The 22,640-nt window shown below is 38.1% G+C and overlaps 3 protein-coding genes across 3 annotated transcripts; 1 reads left to right on the forward strand and 2 right to left on the reverse strand.

Annotated features, from left to right (window-relative positions):
* Positions 1 to 6,551: 6,551 nt before the first annotated feature.
* LOC133877679 (uncharacterized) lies at positions 6,552 to 8,617 on the forward strand. The gene is made up of 4 exons (XM_062316064.1): positions 6,552 to 6,625; positions 6,789 to 6,829; positions 7,223 to 7,306; positions 7,749 to 8,617. The coding sequence occupies exons 1-4, from the start codon at positions 6,552 to 6,554 to the stop codon at positions 8,615 to 8,617; spliced, it is 1,068 nt and encodes a 355-aa protein (XP_062172048.1).
* A 439-nt stretch (positions 8,618 to 9,056) lies between these two features.
* Positions 9,057 to 11,234, reverse strand: LOC133877680 (receptor-like protein 3). Its single transcript, XM_062316065.1, has one exon. It carries the CDS (start codon positions 11,202 to 11,204, stop codon positions 9,057 to 9,059), a length of 2,148 nt encoding a protein of 715 aa, XP_062172049.1. The 5' UTR covers positions 11,205 to 11,234.
* Positions 11,235 to 18,798: 7,564 nt separating this feature from the next.
* LOC133878575 (receptor-like protein 3) lies at positions 18,799 to 20,884 on the reverse strand. The gene is made up of 2 exons (XM_062317142.1): positions 19,748 to 20,884; positions 18,799 to 19,585 (listed from the first exon to the last, which is right to left on the reverse strand). The coding sequence occupies exons 1-2, from the start codon at positions 20,826 to 20,828 to the stop codon at positions 18,864 to 18,866; spliced, it is 1,803 nt and encodes a 600-aa protein (XP_062173126.1). The 5' UTR covers positions 20,829 to 20,884; the 3' UTR covers positions 18,799 to 18,863.
* Positions 20,885 to 22,640: the final 1,756 nt, after the last annotated feature.

Raw genomic sequence — 22,640 nt, forward strand, 5'->3', positions numbered from 1 at the left:
AGAGCCAATACCGGAGCCTGTGTCATTGCTTCTTTGAGTTGTAGGAATGCTACTTCAGCTTCACTGCACCATTGGAATGAATCCTTCTTGAGAAGTTGAGTAAGTGCTCGCGCGATGGATCCATATTGGCGGATGAATTTTCTGTAATAGCCGGTGAGTCCTAAGAATCCTCGTAGGGCCTTGATGTTTCTTGGAATTGGCCAGTCCCGCATAGCTGACACCTTTTCAGGGTCCATTCGCACTCCTTGTCTACTAATGATGTGGCCAAGATAGATAACCTCTTCTTGCGCAAAGCTACACTTGTCACGTCTTACATTTAGGCGGTTAGCCCTTAAAATCTTAAAAACAATTGATAAGTGCTGCAAATGCTCATCCCATGTCTTGCTATAAATTAGAATGTCGTCAAAGAAAACAAGAACAAACTTACGGGTAACCTTGTTGAAGATTTCATTCATCAGCGATTGGAATGTTGAGGGGGCGTTGGTAAGGCCAAATGGCATGACCAAGAATTCAAAGTGTCCATGATGAGTACGGAATGCTGTTTTCTCCACATCTTCCTCATGCATTCTGATTTGGTGATACCCAGAACAGAGGTCCAACTTCGAGAAATATAGTGATCCATGCAACTCGTCTAATAATTCATCCACCACCGGAATGGGAAATTTGTCTTTGATCGTAATACGGTTGAGAGCTCGGTAGTCCACGCACAGCCGCCATGATCCATCATGCTTTTTCACCAATAGAACCGGGGATGAATAGGGACTGTTGCTCTGCCTAATCACTCCATTACTCAACAAGCCCATAACTATTTTTTCTATTTCATTTTTTTGATAGTGTGGGTACCTGTATGGCCTTACATTCACTGCTCCTGCTCCATGCTGCAATGGGATCTTGTGGTCCTGAACATGGTTAGGTGGTAATCCGTGTGGTTCTTCAAAAATCTGGTTGTACTCCTCCAACAGTTTCCTCAAGCTTGAGTTCTCAGTGGTTAAGAAGTCCTGCTCCACTCCCAATTGTATACTGAAAAGGCGAATGATGATTCCTCCTTGTTGCTTTTTGATAGCCTTTAGTATGGGTTGGGCTTCTACCATTCTGTCCTTGGGCGAGGCTATACCCCTCAACTGCACCCATTTATCTTTGTACCAGAAGCTCATGAGGAGCTTAGAGAAATCCCACATAATAGGTCCTAGTGTCCTTAGCCACTGTGCTCCTACGACAACATCATATCCCACCAAGGGTAATAAATAGAATTCTAGAGTGAATAAGGTACCCTGCATCCATACCTGCACCTTGCGACATTGCCCCTTGCTGTTTATCTTCTCCCCGTTGGCCACCACCACCGTAAATGAGGTATTTTTCTCAGGAGTTAATCCCACCTTCTCGGCTAAATCAGTGCTGAGAAAATTATGAGTGCTCCCTGTGTCTACCAAGAGCGTGACCCCTGTTTTTTGAATGCTAGCTTTGAGCCGCATAGTTTGAGGAGCTTGTAGCCCTGCCATGGCGTGTAAGGAAATTTCTGGAATTCCTTCTTCTACGTACGCCAGTGGGTCTTCCTTTTCTTCTCCTTCCGTCAAGTCTTCCTCCTCGTAAATAGCTTCTATTGTAAACAACTTCTTACATCGATGCCCAGGGGAGAACTTGTCATCACAGTTAAAGCAAAGACCCTTGGATCGTCTTTCTGCTAACTCCGCCGGATTCAAGCGCTTTATTGCTGGATTGCGACTACGGTATAAATTTCTGGATGGCTGGGGTGGATATCCAGTTGATTGGGTACTTCGTCTTTCTTCTGAGAATGCTGGAGCACGCCTCTGTGTATTGTGCTTGTCTTCATATAAACGTGCTAAGCCTACTGCTGATGTTAAGGACTGAGGTCGACATGCTTGGACATCTGCTCTAAGCCCATCCTTCAATCCACTAATAAATCCTCCCATCTGCTGCATCACCGTTAGCTTTCCAGCCTTGCTCAGCAGTCTCTCGTACTGGCTTTGGTATTCCCTTACACTGCCGATCTGCCTTAGCTTTGTTAGATCACCAAAATAATCCTCAAATTGTGTAGGGCCATAGCGGGCATGCATACCTTCCTTCAGCGTCTCCCACGTCAGAGCCTCGTCACTCTCCCGGAATAATTGGTACCATAGTTGTGCTTCTTCTTCTAAGTGATAGGCGGCAAGAGGCACCTTTTCTTCCTCAGCAATATTCTGGAACTCAAAGAACTGCTCTGCTCGGCACACCCAGCTGGTAGGGTCGAGTGATCCGTCGTACTTTGGGAATTGTAGTTTGGTTAACTTTGGCACAAACGAGTTTCTGTTTTCAGATTTTTCTCCCCATCTCCCATTTTGGTTCTTGGAAGATGTCTCTTCTCCAGAATTGTCTCCAACGCTCGCCTTGATGTCAGCACACATGTCCTGCATCTGCTTCATCTGCTTCATCATGCGCTCTTGTCCTTCCAACATTTGTTTCCGTATGTCTTGTTGCCCAGCGCTTAGAGAACTCACATCCTTCTCCAAACGTTCCAGCCGTTGATCCGCCATGTCACAACCTGGCTCTGATACCAATTTGTTACGTGTCTAATTACTCAAACACGTAACGGATAGATAAGGGTAGTTCGAGGAACCCTAATGCCTCCCAAATCAACTAACAAGAGCTGAATATTAATAATCTTTGCTTCCTTTATTATTTCATCATCAACTCTTTAAATAGAAAATACAACTGGACTCATAACTGAACAATAATACTTAAAGATAACTATCCTAAGTGATCACAATATCACTTATTCTACCAACAAATCCTACCTTCAAATAAGTAATCTAATTTGTTACGTGTCTAATTACTCAAACACGTAACGGATAGATAAGGGTAGTTCGAGGAACCCTAATGCCTCCCAAATCAACTAACAAGAGCTGAATATTAATAATCTTTGCTTCCTTTATTATTTCATCATCAACTCTTTAAATAGAAAATACAACTGGACTCATAACTGAACAATAATACTTAAAGATAACTATCCTAAGTGATCACAATATCACTTATTCTACCAACAAATCCTACCTTCAAATAAGTAATCCAATCAACGTACAGTTTGAATTAAAGGATAGAGTTATCTAGCAACCCAACCCCATCAAACGTGAACTACTTAAATAAAAGGACTCTACTCATAACACACTACTAACAACCTACACAAATAGATAGATAATGATTGACTTGGCATGAATTCTAATCTTGTGGGTGTCGTATCATTCCTCCCCCCTTCAAAGTGTCCTTGTCCTCAAGGACAAAGCCAAAAAATTGCACTTCATTCGTTTCCTAGGTGGCCGATCTGTTTGTCGGTGTGGCCTGAAGAGACTGCTATGTAGGTTGGCACCATGGCTGGTGGCGCATTTGTGCTGCCTCTGGTAATGTCTGGGGTGGTCAGTGCAAGGTGGTGGTTGTTGGACAGAACTACAACTGCGTCTAACAACAATTTGGTGATGTTGGTGGCGCGATTTGAGGAGACAGGGACATGGGATGGAGTGGCTCTGCTCGTTGGGGTTTTGATGTCTTTGGGTGATTTTGGGTAGGTTTTCTAATGGTGATGGTAATGGTGATAGTGAGGTTACCTTTGTGGGTTGTTTTTCGGGTAGATTTTCTTAGGGTGAAGATGGGAGTGACATTACCTGTGAAGAGCTTGTGTGAGATGGGATTTCTGCACGGAATTGTTGGAATTGACTAGGGAAAGCTGCCAACATCTCATCCATGTTTTTTCTGAGCTGTTCTACCATTGTATTCACTAGTTCTTCAATGCGATCCAGTTGTTGCTTTGCCATGTCGTAACCTGGCTCTGATACCAAGATGTTACGTGCCCGGGATTTGGAACGTGTATTGGGCTGTTGAACAGGGAAGGCAGCAGGATCCGATCTCCTTGGCTTGCCTATGGTTGCAGTAGAACGTGATAGTGCTAGGTAATTCGAGGAACCTAGAGACCTCCCAAACAACTCAAGAGTTGAAATTGATATTAATTGATACCTCTTTATTCATCAGCTTCTCCTCTTTATAGAGTTTACAAGATAAGGCTGACTAAGTAGATAAATCACATTAGACTTCTACTAGAAAAGATTAATAAACTTCTATCTTTACTTCTACTAGGACTCTACTACGAGAACACTGCATCTCTTTGAGACCTAGTACAACTTAACTACTTGAGGATATATCCTCTTATTAACACCTCTATCTTATCTAACTACTCCCCGCTGTTCTTGATAGTCTTGGTCTCTAATTCTTCTCCTGCACGTATCATTTACCATATGGATACCAATCGGATATATGGTCATTAGGTTATAAATATCTGCCGACATTATTAACTAGTCATGTCTAGCAACCCAGTGGTATTACAACTCCAGAAATAACATTTGCTAATGTGACAGGTTGCTGTATGTTTGAAATAGCTGCACATCAACCTGCATTTAGAGCTCCTGTAAGTGTTGGCTTGACCTATAACTATCACATTTTTTTACGCGATTGAGTTGAGTATTGAACTATATATTTCAATTGCTGGCTAACAAGTAAATCAGATTATTGACAAATTAATGTAACAGGATTTGGCAGGACTTGTTAACAAAATAAACCGATCATACATGTCACCACTTCCAATTGTGTACTCTTCTGCATTGTAAGTGAATGTTATGATTTTTTTCTGTAAGGAAGTCTACAAAAGCAAATATACAGGAAGGAATTGAAAGAATTGATGGAAGAACTGGTTTGGTTAACTTACCAAAGCCAGATAATTGTCTTTTATTTATAGAGCAACTCAAGGTAAATCAGTACAAGGTTTACAGAAACAGAAAAATCACAGAATGCAGAAAAGGGAAATGCTATGACTAGAGTGTGTGCTGTGTTAATGAGCAGAAAGTGATCCGGGAAACATGGAGCTTCAGCTTGTAGCGGGAATCCAGGTGACTAGGCTGCTGCATGCTTCTGTTGTCAGCTGCTGTGAGAGAGCAAGTCAGGAAAGAGGAAAGAGGCTTGTGCTGAGTTTGAGGAGCAGATCCGGAAGACATGGAGCAGGAATCCAGGGGAAGGGAGGCTGCAGGCTGTTGGTCTGACAAGTAGCTGTTGCTGTAAGAAGGCTCTCCTTTGCTGATTTTCAAGCTAGTGTTGAGGTGCTGATTTTATCCTCTAACACCCCCTCGCAAACTGATGGGAGAAACTTCCATCGGTTTGATTTTGATTCTCATCATCATCATCAATTTTTTTTTTTTTTTTTTTTGGATTGGCTTGGGTCTTTAAACTGTGCCTCAAAAGCCAAATGTAGGGCCAACTATAGGCCAAGAAAAGAGCCATTAAAGGGCTAAAAAGAAAGGCCCGGGCATATTAACCGTACCACAAGGCCGAAGATTGAGTCAAAAGAAATTAAAATAGGCTTGTGTTTTTGAACAGTACCACAAAGCCAAAAATGGAAAGGAAAGGCCTGGATATTTTAACTGTACCACAAGACCAAGATTGGTCCAACTTTGGGCCAAAAGAAAAGAGCCACTAAAGGGCTAAAAAGAAAGAAAAGCCTAGGTATTTTAACTGTACCACAAGGCTAAGGTTGGGCCAACTATGGGCCAAAAGAAATTAAAAATGGGCTTGGTTTTTTTTTTTTTTTTTTTTGAACAGTACCTCAATCAAGAAATTTGGGCCAAAGAGAAAAATAGCCAATAAAGGGCTTAAATGAGCTTAGACCTTTGAACATTTGCCATTTTGCCTTAAGCTTGAAATTTGACCAACAATGGGCCAAAGAGACAATAAAGAGCTTAAAAGAGCTTAGGCCTTTGAATATTTGCCTTAAGCTTGAAATTGGGCCAACAATGGGCCAAGGAGAAGAGGGCCAACTATGGGCAAGAGAATTTTTTTTTTTTTTTTCTTTTTTTTGTAAATAAAAGGCTTGGGTTTTGGAACAATACCTCAAAGCCAAAATATAGAAAAGAAAGGCCTGGGCATTTTAACGGTACCACAAGGCCAAGATTGGGCCAACTATGGGCCAAAATAAAAATAAGCTTGAGTTTTTGAACATTACCTCAAGCAAGAAATTTGGGCCAACAATGGGCCAGCTAGATGCCTCTTTGATTGTTTTTTTTTTTTCAATAAAAGATAAAAGGAGAAGAAATTAAAAGAAAACAGCAAAATCAGCCAAATGGCTTTTAAAAATAAGCTTGGGTCTTAGAACATGACCACAAAGTCAGAAATTGGGCCAAAAGAAAATAGCTAACAAATGGCTTAAAAAGGGCTTGGGTTTTTCAACATTACCTCAAGCAAGAAATTTGGGCCAACAATGGGGAACTAGATACCTCAAGTAATTTCTTGATTTTTTTTTTGATAAACTTCTAGCATCTTCTGATGCTTCTGGACCAAAACAAAAATGAAGAAAAGTCTAGCATCTTCTAGACACGTAGATCAAAACAAAGCAAATAAAAAGTCTGCATCTTCAAGGATACAGACGGTAGACCAATGTGAAAAATAAAGAGATAAAGAGTACTTTATACCATGAAAGAATAAAGAGAAGGAGAAGAGAAAGCGCAACACTCTGAGTTGACATGGCCGCCGGAGTTTTTGGCACCGACGGAGACGGCGACGAAGAGGCTGAAAAAGTGCTCCAGGGATTCTGCCAGTAAGCAATTTTTTTTTTTTTTTTTTTTTTTTTTTTTTGAGTTGAAGAGGAGAGATTTTGGGAGAATTTTGGAGAAAGTGGCTCAAGAGAGGGCAGAGAAGGTGAAAGAGAGGTTATTTGGGGAAAGATCCTGAGATGAAGCTCTGTTTTTGAGGTGAAACAGAGGTGAAGGAGGAGCACGTGGGAGTAGAGAGGCCGAACCAGGTGATGGTTCCTCAAGGCACAGCAACGGATAAGCAGGAGAACAGAAACAGAGGTGTTTGATAGAATGCCTCAAAGAGAGTAAAGAGTAAGGAAAACTCTTGTAGAGCTTCCTCAAGGCACTGCCCGTGTGAGCTGTGTGAGCATGGCTCACACGGGCTGTGCTACAGCCAAAGGAAGAGGAACAACAGGATCAGGGCGTTAGCCAAAGGGCTCTGATACCATGAAAGAATTGATGGAAGAACTGGTTTGGTTAACTTACCAAAGCCAGATAATTTTCTTTTATTTATAGAGCAACTCAAGGTAAATCAGTACAAGGTTTACAGAAACAGAAAAATCACAGAATGCAGAAAAGGGAAATGCTATGACTAGAGTGTGTGCTGTGTTAATGAGCAGAAAGTGATCCGGGAAACATGGAGCTTCAGCTTGTAGCGGGAATCCAGGTGACTAGGCTGCTGCATGCTTCTGTTGTCAGCTGCTGTGAGAGAGCAAGTCAGGAAAGAGGAAAGAGGCTTGTGCTGAGTTTGAGGAGCAGATCCGGAAGACATGGAGCAGGAATCCAGGGGAAGGGAGGCTGCAGGCTATTGGTCTGACAAGTAGCTGTTGCTGTAAGAAGGCTCTCCTTTGCTGATTTTCAAGCTAGTGTTGAGGTTCTGATTTTATCCTCTAACAGGAATTATACAACTAAGATTGGATGTAATTTAGAATGCAGGAAACAATTAATCAAGAGCATGTTAAGAAAGAACCCAGACCACAGACCAACAGTGAGTTCAAATGACCAAACTCTATCATATCTTTTTGAAAGCAATGATTTGTTGGTCTGAAACCTTTACCACATTTTAGGCTGCAGAGCTGCTGAGGCATCCCCATTTACAACCATAACTTGCTCAATTGTCCAATATATCAACTGTTTTTATTCCAGTGAAGTCTGAATGCAGCAGCAAAATTAGACCAAAACGAACCCAACTGTCTAACAAAGTTAGTGTTGGAAAAGACACCAGAGGTGGAAAGGCAAGGTCTTCAAAGAATTTGGGAAGTGATCAGGTAGTAAAAGCACATGCATTCAGTAATGCCCCGGCAAAGGAAACCAACATCTATGGTTTTGTTGAAATTGAAGTTGAGACAACATCTAAAGCGGCAAAGGGTTCTAGAGCTATCTCCAATTCTGTTGAAAACATTGGAAATGCCAACTCAGAAACTACCTTGGTGGATATTTTGTCAGCACATGAAGATAGGAAACAAGGGTGTGCCTCTAAGAACTCTCAGATGCAAGAGGAACAGCCTCTTGTCAGAGAAGCTCAGATAAAGGGTGGGAGTGCCAATGAGAAACGTCATAAGATAGTGGCAACTTCATGTGCAAATTGCACCAGTCGTGATGGCCTTTCAGGTTACCAAATGGCATCAGAAAATGCATTATTAGCAAGTAAAGTCGCACCTCCATGTGAAAATGAATTCAATGGAAGAGAAGATAGTCTTATCTCTTGTAAGAAAAAGGGGAAAGAAGATATTCACGAATTGAATGGAGCTTCTAGTGACATCTCATCAATGAGTACGCTGTCCTTGGTTCTTGGTGATGAAACAAGGATTGAATGGGACCCCCAAACTCAGCAAAGAGCAGAAAGTCTGGAGTCACTACTAGAGATCTGTTCAGATTTACTAAAACAGGAAAGACTTGAGGAACTTGCAGGGGTGTTAAGACCTTTTGGTGAAGAAGCTGTTTCATCAAGAGAAACAGCAATTTGGCTGACACAGAGCCTAATGAATACTCGCAAAACTGGCAGTGTAGCCTAGCAGAATGGAATTTGAATGGTTCTTCACTTGTAATATCTATATTTATATTTTTATTGTTAAGAGTGACATGTGTCACCGTTCTATTGTTTAGTTTTCACATTTCTTGAAGAAATTTTTACAATCTCTTAAGTTCTATTTGTTATGCCCTCAATTGCACAACTGGATGAATCAAAATCACTCTAAAATTCAGTGAGGGAGGCCATGCCACACATGAAAATCTTGAGAGACTGTCAAAATGACCAAAGTAATCAAGATTAATTAATTTTCTGCACAATGGGGATCACATTGACCATACATTGAAAATATGAAAACTAACAAAACCATAAATTAGTCGAATAGAAACTTGAAAAACCAAATTGATGACAGACTCTAAATAGACCAAATTGGTAATAGACTCTAAAGTGACCAATATGCAATTTTAAAGAAGAAGAATATACGCCTATCTTTTACTTAGGTCCATGAATTGAAAATATGCAACTCTCCACTTATAGCTAAAAAGTAATGGACCACAAACTCCCCAAAAACCTGTAATAAAGCCAAGAATCACAGCAATTGAAAACCATGGGATTCTAGGCCCATTGTCCTCATCCCGAATGTCTTCCTTGTTGCTAACAATATGGGCACACTCATGTGGAAGTGGGGGGCCACAAAGTCCAGGGTTGCCCTCATATGCAGAGGTATCAAAGCTCTGGAGTTGAGTGCCTGATGGTATTGGTCCATGCAAATTGTTGTTTGCAACACTAAATCTATGCAAGAAATGTAGACCACTTAGTGATGCTGGTATTTCGCCGGACAACCGATTTTCAACGAGGTCCAATTCTTCCAAGTTTGTGAGCTCAGACAGTTGGTCAGGAATGTTTCCTGAGAAGTTGTTATGACTGAGATCAAGAGCATGGAGCAACTTCAAACGGCCGATCTCAACGGGAATGTTGCCACTAAGACTATTGTTTCCAACAGATATTGAAGGGTACATGTTCGAGAGAAAATTGTATTGGATAGTACTTCTTTTGGAAACAACTATTGGTAAATCCAAACGACTAGCAGCTACTAGAGCCTTTGGTGACATTAATGCTGGCAATGAACAAAGTTCCTTTGGGAATTCACCTGAAATGAGGTTTTCAGATAATTCTAAAATGAAGAGCCTTGGAAGAGTTGACAACCAACTAGGAATTGAACCTGTGATACGATTCGAAGATAGAGCTAGAAATTCTAGCTTCTTAAGCTTAGATAGCCATGAAGGCAATTGACCAGTAAGTTGGCTTCCAGAAAGAGCCAAAGCTCGGACATTTTCAAATCCATCAGAACCCAAAACATTGTCATCACCTGGCATTGCCTCGTGTAGAAAATTTCCTCCAATGAGGACTATGGTGAGTGGCTTGCAACGCATCAAAATCTTGATTGTATTTGTGATATTGATTAGCCTAATGTCAACAAGTGAAAGGAAGGACAAGAATTTCAATTGAACCACCTCAGGCGGGATTGGTCCCTCTAGTTGGTTTTCGCTGAGTCGAACTGCTATTAAGGACTTGCATGAGAAAAGGCTAACCGGAATATTACCGGAAAAGTAATTAGTCCCCAAATCAACTACGGTAAGTTGATGAAGACTAGAGAAATTAAAGGTAGAGATGTCTCCTTCAAGAAAATTGAACCGTAAAATCAATTGTATGAGATTTGTGCAATTCATCAAAGATGGAGGCAGAGAACCTGTTAAGGAGTTTGTATGAAGGATTAGGTGCTTTAATTTGGAGAGCTTTCCAATATTCTGAGGGAGCTTGCCACTCAATTTATTGCCATATAACTCAAGGTTAGTGAGTTTGGTAAGGTTCATAATGTCAATACTAATGGGTCCTGAAAGATTATTGAAAGGTAAGGAGATTTCTTCTAACCCTGTCACATTGTATATATCATGAGGAAGCAGTCCTACGAGAGAATTAAAACCTGCTCGAAAAACCTTTAGTTTGGAACATGCCCCTAGCCCACTAGGAATTTGGCCACTATGATAATTATGGGAGAAATCAAGGAACCTGACCAAAGAAGAATTAATGCAAGGAAAGGAAGGAATAGGGCCTATGAAATAATTGTTGCTGACATTGAGCTCGGTCAACCTCCATGCTCGTTGAAGGAATGAAGATTGGATTATCTCGTTGAAGTAATTGCTGGATATATCAACAATTCGAAGAGAGGAAGGCCAGCTAGATAGATTTCCAAAGAGATGGTTGTAGCTCAAATCAAGGACTTTGAGTTGATTCAAGGACACAAACAATCCTTTGGGGAGAGGACCCGAAAGTGAATTGTGGGAGAGATTGAGGTGGGAGAGCTGTGTGAGGTTTCCAAGAGAGGGAGATATACTCCCAATGAGGCCTTTAGAAGGTAACCAAATATGGGTGACTTGACGTTTATGATCACAAGAAATGCCTTCCCAGTGGCAACAATCAATTGAAGACCAATTTAGTGGAGGAGAAGACGTATTGTTGAAGGCCAAGGACAACAGAGAGTGGCGGTCTATTTGGTTGCAGGCATGATTCGTGGAGAAAATACAAAAGAGAAACAAGGTGAAGGGGAGATGATAAGGCTTTGAATATGGCATGGTTCTTGGTTGATATGCCAAACCAGAAGAAAAATGGTTATGAAGTAGGCCTAAACGAACGTACACCTTGCTTGTATATATAGCTCTCATCTGCAACTTTGCCCACGTAATTTTATAATCGTTCTGTACACGTAAAGTTTGCCCAAATTCCAAGTCCAGTGGGGAAATTATTTCATGGAAAATTAATGGAGTTTATTAACGTGAAGTACTCCACTTGTTTAAAGTCGGAAAGTCATACATGCTTCCAAACCATATGCCGTTGTTGGAAGTGACTAAACAGCTTTCACACTCCACTGTATATAAAACCGACTTTCTGCCCTCCATTTTAATTATCATCTTTTTTGCATTGTCTCTCCTATTATTTTAAATTTTTCAATATTTCTCCTAATTTACTATTAAAGTTGTATTCTCTTCCTTTTGCACCAAAAATAACACAATACCATTTTTAAGCTTTTGCTTTTTTTAATTTTTTAAAAAAATCTTGTATTTTTTTTCCTCTTTTTTTTTTTTATATATAATTTTTATAATTTTTTTTTATACAAAATATTTTTGTGGAAATTTTATTTAAAAAGAATGTGTCTCTTTCAACTTTATTTTTGTTATTTAAAAAATATGTATTTGTCACATGTAAGCGGACACATGACATTTATATAGACTGGGTTGAAGAAAATTTTGGTCGGATTAGGATCGCTTACAATTATCTACATGAAGTGTAGACAATTCGGGTAGGTGATTGTGAGAGACTACTTATTAAGACCCACCTGATTAGGTAAGTGGTTGGGCAGTCCAATTTTTATTTGGTCGGGCGAGTCACACAAGTGATCTCTTACAATCACTTATATGAATCATTTACAATTCAGACAGATAATTGTAGACGATCTTGATCCATCTTTATCGAGAAGGAAAAAAGGAGAGTGGAAATAGGGATTGCCAAATAACATTTTTTCTGCCCTTTCTTTGTCTCAATAAATTCTGCAAATTAACAAGTCTTCTTATAACTCCAAAAATCATTTTGGGACTTGAAATCCACGGCAACTGACTACTGTTGAAGTCCAATTAACAAGTCTTCTTATAACTCCAAAAATCATTTTGGGACTTGAAATCCATGGCAACTGACTACTGTTGAAGTCCAATTAACAAGTCTTCTTATAACTCCAAGAATCATTTTGGGACTTGAAATCCACGGCTACTGACTACTGTTGAAGTCCAATTAACAAGTCTTCTTATGAATCATAGAAAAGTTGTATGCAATTTATTTATTCTGCCAACCACAAACCAACGGACTCTTTTGTTGTAATTCTGCGGGTGGAATTAGATACCCTACGGGTTTATTTATTTATTTATTTTTATGATCTGGTTATAATTTTGTTTATGATCGTGTTCAATTTTGGAACATTTGTATATTCTTAAATTACAAAATTTAAGTCATTTTTAGACATCAAAACGCTTCGAAAATGCTACATATTAAAAATGTGGCATGTTATAGTTGAGAATTAAGTATATTTTCATGAGGTTCTTACTTTCCATTTTACTATCTTTAGTTTTCTGAAAAGAAAAAAAGAAGAAAGAAAAAAGAAAAAAAAAAGCTTCTTTGCAAAAGTGAAAAAAGAAACATTTTGGGAGGAAAAATCTTTGTTGGATTAAGATCGCTTACAATTATCTACATGAAGTATAGACAATTCAGGCAGGTGATTATAAGAGACTACTTATTATGACCCACCTAACTGTGTAAGTGGTTGGGCAGTCCAATTTTTATTTGGTCAGTCGGGTCACACAAGTGATCTCTCACAATCACTTATATGAATCATTTACAATTCAGACAGATAATTGTAGACGATCTTAATCTATCTTTATCAAGAATGAAAAAAGGAGAGTGGAAATAGGGATTGCCAAACAACATTTTTTCAGCCCTTTCTTTGTCTGAATAAATTATGCCTTGAAGTCCAATTAACAAGTCTTCTTATAACTCCAAAAATCATTTTCGGACTTGAAATCCACGGCTACTGACTATTGTTGTGGTCCTTACTCCTTATACACTCCACCTCACATTATATACCTCTTTCGTTTTTGGTAGTGGGATTGCTTGGAGCCATTCGATTTGGGTTTTGTGGAGTTTTGTTGTTGAAAATTAGTATGAATCATAGAAAAGTTGTTTGCAATTTATTTATTCTGACAACTACAAACCAACGGACTCTTTTGTTGTAATTCTGCGGTTGGAATTAGATAGCCTAAGGGTTTTTTTTATTTATGACCTGGTCATCATTTTGTTTATGACTAGGTTATATTTTGGAACATTTGTATATTCTTAAATTACAAAATTTAGGTCATTTTTAGGCATCGAAACGCTTCGAAAATGCCCCATTTTTAATATGAGGTTCTTGCTCCCCATTTTACTATCTTTAGTTTTCTGAAAAAAAAAAAAAAAAAAAAGCCGTCTTTGTAAAAGTGAAAAAAGAAATATTTTGGTAGGAAAACTCTTTTTGGTTGTCTCGATAATATGCCCCACATTTTTAACATGCAGCATTTTTCAAGTGTTTCGATGCCTAGAAATGGACTAAATTTCATTATTTGAAAATTTACATTTTCTTTAAAATTTTAGGGGATCCTAATCCATTATTGAGCACTGCCTTTTTGTTCTGTTTTCATATTTATGGAAGAACTTTTTGTTCTCTCTTTTCATTATGCATCGAAAATCTGCACAAGATATAAAAGTTTAAGCACCGCTCGTTATGCCCTGTTAAAGGATAGAAATCATTTGCGATAACTGTTGAATTGTATTTTCTAAATTAATGTTCTGTTTGTTTCGACGTAAAATATTTTCCGTCGTAAAATATTTGAACGAAATCATTTTTTAGAAAAAAAAATTATTTTGCTGAAAATATTTTCCGGTGTTTACCTCATATGAAAAAATCACCAACGGTGTAAAACAAAATCCGACAACCACAGCAGAAATTTGGCATGTCCGGCCGTCGTCGCCGGATTCTAGTGAACAAGATTCTAGCCAATTTCGTTGGAATTTGGCCTAGTTTGGCTGGAATCCAGCTGAAATTTATAAATTCTGGCAATCGGATACCAAAATTCAGGGATTTTCGGCGGTAGAGTCGGGTTACTAACAAACTCCATTGCTCGGCGGTGGCAGATTCCCACAAACGTGCGTGCAATAATGGAGAGTTTAAATCTAGAAAAACGATTTATGTTTTTCAAAACCATAAATTGTTTTCCAAAAATTAAAGAGGCTTTTATGGTCAAATTGAAAATAATTTTCGTTGATCATTATTTTTTCGCTTTCACCAAACGCCGAAAAATGTTAAAAATATTTCTCAGAAAACATTTTACTCCGAAATAAACAGAGCATACGGGATGTGGATGATTTGATTATTGTAGATTAAGGGATATATTAACTCTAATTTAAGAGATATATTTGTGTTACAATATTGATTAAATAATTAAATTTACATTTTCCTATTAGCTTAAACTTTTGGCATAAGTAGTAATTTAACCGTTTGTATTTGAAATTACTCAAATGACATGTAAAGCTTTGTAAATAGAGCTTTGTACTCAAATCAAATATGAAAGAAACATGTAGCCTATGAGACTTTAACGTGTGGATGTAGGTTATAGGTTGAACCACCTTAATCTCAGTATCTTTCTCCTTTTAGATTATTATTTTTTTATTATTTTCTTTTTTGTAAGTCCCTTTAGATTATTATTAGTTTCTATATGCCCCCTTCCCAACAGCACATTTTCCGCAACCGGATGTATCAAAATGAGTCTAAAATTTAGTGAAGGAGGCTATGGTGTCCATGAAAAGAGACTTTCAAAATGACCAAATAAGTTGTGGATTTTCACCGCGGACCAACAGTAAATGGCTTAACAAAGTAATCAAGCTTAATTAATTTTTCCCTCAATGGGATCACATTGAACCCAAATTGAAAATATAAAAACTAACAAAGCCTTAAAAATTATTGAAAGCGAAACTTGAGAAACCAAATTGATGATAGAGTCTAAAGCGACCAATATGTGAGAGGCTTCCAAGAGAGGGAGATATATTCCCATGGAGGCCTTTAGAAGGTAACTAAACGTTGTTACCGTGCACAATAATGATGAATAATATGGAATTGAAAAGAGAGAGCAAGAAAAAATCGAGACACAAATTTATATGTTTCGACAATGTGCTTACATACACCAAAGAGTGGGGCTATATTTCACTATTCAATAATTTAGGGTAACAACGTATTTTGTAAAACTCTAAAATACTCCGTATCGTACCACTGTTGCCTCCACACCCGCACAACCTAGCTATTCGTCTTCAGGCCAACATAAACTAACGCTCCGTTCACTCCGTTCCGACAACTTGCCAACTATACTAATATTTCAGTATTACTCTTCATGCCTGAGAGAATATTCGAGTGCACTAAGCGTTATTATTATGAATGTAAGTTGGCAGTTGAGAAGGGTAGTTGTTCCATACTAAAACAAATTTCTCATCCCTTATAGAATGATGGCGGTGACATTTGGCAAGCAAACATTTTATCTTCGAATCATTTCTTCGTTTATGTTCACAAATTCCTTTTCTTGTAACCAACTAGCCTTTCTTCTCGTTCATATCTCTAATCAGTTCCATCATATTCTTCCATTGAAGGAATAATCTTCTTGACTCTCTCCACTAAATTTGCTTAGAAGCTCTTAAAAACTTCCAAGTTTGATTAAAAAAGCCAGGTCGCATAACTGGCAAGATTCAAATTTGAAGTTGGAATCACCCTGCCATGCATGATATGAATAAAAGAACAAAACCATTCCAAAATCAAAACGAAAAATAAGGGTTGCTTGGAAACCAAAGATGACTTAGAAAAGCAGGCAGTGACTTCATAGTACTCTCTGGTGTCGTTAGTAGATTGAGAGAGAGAGAGAGAGAGTGAGTCTGATTTTGCTACAACCATCTCCCCTGTTTTTCTACTCTGTTTTGTACAGAAAAGTGCAGCGACGTATTTTGTGTCACAAGAACTGATTTGCTTTAGTTTTGCTAGCTGCCCTTGTGTGCTATGATTAATAGAATATCCTGCCAATGATTAATATAACTAAATTAGGTTCATCTTTTGGGATGACTTTCCAGTCCAATCTTCTTCCCTACAATCCTTGAGATTAATTTTTTATTTTTATTTTAATGATGGTGTTTTGAACTTGGTGCAAAAGAGAACCTATTAATATGACTTGGAACTCTAGAGATAGAAATAAATCATGATGAAGTGAAAAATGGGTTGGCAAATGATCAAGAACCAAAGATTTGGAAGCCATAGAAAATGACCAATGAAAGTTTTTTTATTACGGCGATGCGTCAACTGTATAAAATATCATTACAGTTGGACGATATAAAATATCACCAATCCATTGAGGGCCCATTACGGCCTACCAGGCCCGAAGGACATCGGGCACAATATGCGTGTTTCTTGTTTGTATTTGTGAATGTCTTCGGCTGAATTATGGTGATACGGTCAACAGTATGAACACTCTTAATACTATTAAGACTTCTAGTGCGTGAACCAAACAAAGTGGTAGAAAAGAAGGGTCATTGGCGGATCATGAACGGTACTACTCCTCTTTCTTGTCGTTGTCGTGGAAGAGAAGGGTGTGTGTGATGAAAATGTATGGCCAACAATTATAGACTCACGGCGGACTTAGATTGATCCTTGGCTTGGCGGTCTTGTGTGTAACTCCATCTTATTGGATGAACCACCGGTCGGTTTAAAATATCACCAATCCACGGAGGGCCCATTACGGCCTACAAGTCCCAATGGCCAATGGGCAATTAAATTATGTATGTTTCTTGTTTGTATTTGTAAATGTCTTCGGCTGAAGTACGGTGATGCGGTCAACTTTATGAACACTCTTAATACTTTTAAGACTTTTGGGCGTGAACTAAACATAGTCGTAGAAAAGAAGGGTCAGTGACGAATCATGAATGGTATTGCTCCTCTTTCTTGTTGTTGTCGGTGACAACGAGTGGAAGAGTAGGGTGTTTGTGACAAAAATGTATGACCAACAATTTTTAGACTAACGATGGGCTTATAGATTGATCCTCGGCTTGGCGGTCTTGTGTGTAACTCCATCTTAATTATTGGATGAACCACCAGCCGGTTCAACTTCCATAAACATCACTTTGACTTTATTTTCTTCAATCTTTTGTTGCTTTAGTTAAGACATTTATTTCTAAAATGAAGTTGTAGCCTATCCTTGTTCTAGTCTACGGTTGTTAATTGATCGTCTCTATTGTCTTTTTCTTCCTTTTTTTTTCTTTCTTTTATATATAGATATATATATATATATGTCGGCTACAACTTACTCCTATTAATTAAATCTGGCTGACCGAAAAATTTGACCGGGAAGTTTTGCCATATGGAGTGATTAGTGACTTAATTTTCGGAGTCTGATATCAACTTTGCATATATATATCCAAGTGTTATCACATGATGACATGATGCGATATCTTAAATTATGTCCCAAAGGATTTTCCATATTCGTGGTTGCCCAGAATTCATTTATCATTAAATATGTCAAATTTTACAATTAGTTGTTTAGACTCTCAATAATCAATCGGTTGTCAAATCATCTATGATTTAAGGGAAAAACTAAAAAAACACCACTTGCACACTCTATACACACATACCCTTTTACATAGGGTGGAACGCACTACATGTGGGCCCTACTCCATGTGATAAGATGGGTGTGTATGGAGTGTGTAAGGGGTGCTTTTGTAACGGTATCCATACCAACCGTTTTTCCCCCACTATTGGCTATTTCAGCTATTGGGTTTACTTTTCAATCCCTTCTGGACTCCTCTTAGTAAACTATGCTTGTTCTGAAATGCTTATGAGAAACTTGCTCCCAAGGCCTTCATTGCACCACCTCTTCTTCTATCGAAGTTTGTAATGATATCTAATGATGAAGGAGTATATTAGGATAAAGAAGAGGAAGAGGAAGGCGTGGAGTTTGGATGAGAAGATGATACGAAAAAGAGGAAGAAGAGTTTCATTGAGGAAACAAAGAACAGGGTTGAGATGAGGATTGAATTAGTTGAAGAGAAGGTTGAGAAAATCAATGAAGAGGATAAGCCAGAAACGTTGAATGTCCATCACCCATTGTTCGAAGCATTCAAACGTTCGGCAAAATAGAAATTTTTTAAAAAAGTCCAAAATCTCACACTTTACCAACTGACAACCAACTTTAATATCTTTAAGTTATAACTAGAGCATATTTAACCCTAATTAATATGCATGGTATTACATATAGACTTGCTTGGACTATTGCATAGAGAGAGAGAGAGAAAGAGAGAGAGAAAGATTTTGCACCTCCCATCTACCCTGTTTTTTGCTCTGTTTTATGTAAAACAAAATTGCAAAAAATGTATTTTGTTTCATAAGAATTTATTTACTTTATAATTTTTTTTTTCAGTCTTAGTTGAACTTAATGAGTAATTCTACATGTATATTAAGTGTCCATAAAAAAATAAGGTGGCTTAATGTACATGTAGAATTACTTGAACTTAATATATATCCAACAAACAATGAGAACTAAATTATTCAAATGGAAACTTGAGAAACCAAATTGATGACAACCTTTAGAGGGACCAATATGTAACTGTAAAGGAAGAAGATTATACACTCATAACCTTCTGTGTAATCTGGCCAACAACACTACTAGTTTGACGTAGAACCTATCTTTTACATTGTCGAAAAATTGGAAATATGCAACTCTCCAGTTATAGCTAAAAATTAAAGGACCACAAACGCCCCAAAATCCTGTAATGAAGCCGAGAACCACACAAATTGGAAACCATGGCAATCCAAGCCTATCTTCCTCATTTTGAATGTCCTTGCCTCCATTACTGCTAACAATATGGGCACACTCTAGAAGTGGGAGACCACAAAGTCCAGGATTGCCCTCATATGCAGAGGCACCAAAGCTCTGGAGCTGAGTGCCTTGTGGTATTGGTCCATGTAGATTATTGTATGCAACACTAAAATGAGACAGGAAATGCAAACTAGTTAGTGATGCTGGTATTTCACCCGACAACTGATTTGCAGAGAGGTCCAATCTTTCCAGGTTTGTAAGCTCAGATATTTGACCTGGAATATTGCTTGAGAAACTGTTATGACTAAAATCCAGTTGATTAAGCAGCTTCAAACGACCAATTTCAACGGGAATGTTGCCGTGGAGACTGTTGTTTGCAACAAATATTGTTGGTTGCACATTCGACAGAACATTGAACTGAGCAAAGCTTCCATTATTTCTTCCTAAAATTGGTAAATTCAAAGCAGTATTTTCTCCCGAAGCCTCTACTGATACTAATGCTGGCATTGAACAAAGTTCTTTGGGAAATTCACCTGAAATGAGGTTATGAGACAAATGTAAATAGAAGAGTCTTGGAAGAGTTGCCAACCAAGTAGGAATTGAGCCTGTGATACGGTTAGAAACTAGATGTAGAGTTTCTAGTTTCTTAAGTTTAGATAGCCATATAGGCAATTGACCTGTCAGTTGGCACTCACCAAGACCTAGAACTCTGATATTTTCAAATCCATTGGAACCAACTATACTGTCATCACCTGGCATTGCCTCGTGTAGAAAATTTCCTCCAAGCATGACTATACTGAGATTCTTGCAACGCATCAGAATCTTGATTGCCCCTGTGATGTTGGTTAGCCTATTGTAAGAAAGTGAAAGGAAAGACAAGAATTTCAACTGAACCACCTCAGGTACGATTTGTCCTTCCAGTCTGTTTCTGGCAAGTCGAATTGCTACTAGGGACTTGCATGAGTAAAGGCTTACTGGCAAATTACCGGAGAAGCGATTAATCCCCAAGTCAATTATAGTAAGTTGGGGAAGACTAGAGAAATTAAAGGTGGAGATATCTCCTTCCAGGAAATTGTCTCGTAAAATCAATTTTTTAAGATTTGTGCAATTCACCAAAGATGGGGGTAGAGAACCTGATAAGGAGTTCAAATCAAGGAGCAAGTACTTTAATTTTGAGAGCTTTCCAATATTCATAGGAACCTTTCCACTCAATTTATTGCCATACAAATCAATGCTAGTGATTTTGGTAAGGTTCACAATGTCATTGCTAATAAGTCCGGAAAGATGATTAGAAGGTAATGAGATTTCTTCTAACCTTGTAGCACTGTATATGTCATGAGGAAGTAGCCCAGAGAGAGAGTTAAAACCTGCCCGAAAAACCTTCAGTTTGGAACATGCCCCTAGTCCCCAAGGAATTTGGCCACTATGATCATTATAAGAGAAATCGAGGAGCTTGACAAAAGAAGAATTGATGCAAGGAGAGGGAAGAATAGGGCCCGTGAAACTATTGTTGCTGACATTGAGCTCTACCAACCTCCATGCTCTTTGAAGAAATGAAGATTGCACCATCCCATTGAAGTGATTGCTAGATATGTCAACTATTTGAATGGAGTCAGGCAAGCCAGATGCATCTCCAAACAGATGGTTGTAGCTCAAATCAAGGACCTTGAGTTGATTCAAGGACGAAAAGAATCCCTTTGGGAGAGGACCTGAAAGTGAATTGTGGGAGAGATTGAGGTGGGAGAGATATGTGAGGTTCCCAAGAGAGGGAGACATACTCCCTTTGAGGCCTTTGTAAGGTAACCAAATATGGGTGACCTGACCTTTATCATCACAAGCAGGGACGGAGCCAGAAGTTCTTATGGGCAGGGGCCAAGGGCCGAAATTTTTTTTGGGTAGGGGCCAAGTAAGCTAAATTTTCTTTTTTACCTTAAATTTTTTAATTTTTTTTTTAATTTTTTTTTCTCACCTTTAAATTTTTTTTTTTAGGAAATTTGGGGGGGGGCCATGGCCCCTGCCAGCCCCCCCCTCCCTCCGTCTCTGATCACAAGAAATACCTTCCCAGCGGCAACAATCAACAGAAGACCAATTTAAAGGAGGAGAAGACGTATTGAAGGGTAAGGACAACAAAGAGTTGTGTTCTTTTAGGTAGCAGGCATGACTTGCAGAGAAAATGCCGAAGAAGAACAAGGTGAAGAGGAGATGACGAGGCATCGAGTCTTGCATGGTTCTTGTTTGATAACTCACACCAGAAAGAAGCGTAATAAATTAGTACCTGTTTTTTGGGCCAAGGAATGAAAGGCGATGTTTCAGACGAAGCAAGAGAAAAATGGTTCTATAAGTTTGCCCAAATAGCATGTATATATAAGAAAAAAAATACATGAGTAATGCTACATATATCCCCTTCAAACTACCATTTAATTGTCAATATCTCCCTAAAGTACCAATTGTGTCAATATCCCCTTAAGACTAACAAAAAGGCAAAAATGACCCTACAATTTTTTCAATAAGACAAAAATGTCCTTATAAATTCGAAAAAAAAAATAAATAATATTTTTTTAAAAACAAACTAAAAAAAAAAAAGAATTAAAAAAAAAAGACGAAAAAACAACTGAAAATTATAAAAAAAAAAAAAATTAAAAATGAAAAACCAGTTTTTATATTTAGTTTTTTTTATTATTTTAGATTATTTTAATTTTTTTTTTTTAAAAAAATAATTTTATCAAGGGTATTTTGTCATTAGGGAGGACATTGACATTTTTTAGTAGTTTAGGGGGGACATTAACACAATTGATAGTATAGGAAAACATTGACAATGAGGTAGTAGTTTGAGAGAACTTTGAATAGTTTTCTCTATATATAATGAGGAATGTTATGGTTAAAGAGTTATCGATGAGATGTCAACTTTTTATTTTATTTTATTTTTTTCTTCATGGTATCCTAGTTCACCTATAGCCAAACAGTATTTTGGGATATACCGATTGGCCCACACAAGGTGATAGTCAAACCATTACCGAGCATAGAGGCCCAGCCTGCAGGATTTGCAGACTAATATCCCTAGTCCAACCCCCAACACTACTCCAGAGATTGGACTTTTAAACACGAGTTATGCTCGGGTGACTGGCCCTAAGAGGAGGTAGCACTCATATATATTAATGACTTGGAACTCTAGGCCTTGTTTGATAAGTATGGGTACAGGACAGGATAGTGCTTGGCACTATTCACTGTACTTTTTTTCACTTTTTTATTTTTTCCAACAACAATTCACATCAAAACATTCTTACTTTTTTCATTTTTTATATCACATCAATAATTTTTTATTACCATTCAAATAAAAAAATTCACTACAATACAAAATTTTTTCACTTTTTTATATAAATTCTTTTTATTTTATATCACATCATTACTTTTTACTAATTTCAAAACTAACAACCCACTACCCTGTAATGTTATGTTCTTTGCCAAACAACTCCCTAGAGTCTGAAAGAAATCTTGATGAAGTGAAAAATGGGTTGGAAAATGAAACAAGAACCAAATATTTGGAAGCCAAAGAAAATGACCAATGCCAACATTTTTTTGCTTTCCTAT

Source organism: Alnus glutinosa, chromosome 9 (assembly GCF_958979055.1).
Source record: "Alnus glutinosa chromosome 9, dhAlnGlut1.1, whole genome shotgun sequence".
Classification (NCBI taxonomy): domain Eukaryota; kingdom Viridiplantae; phylum Streptophyta; class Magnoliopsida; order Fagales; family Betulaceae; genus Alnus; species Alnus glutinosa.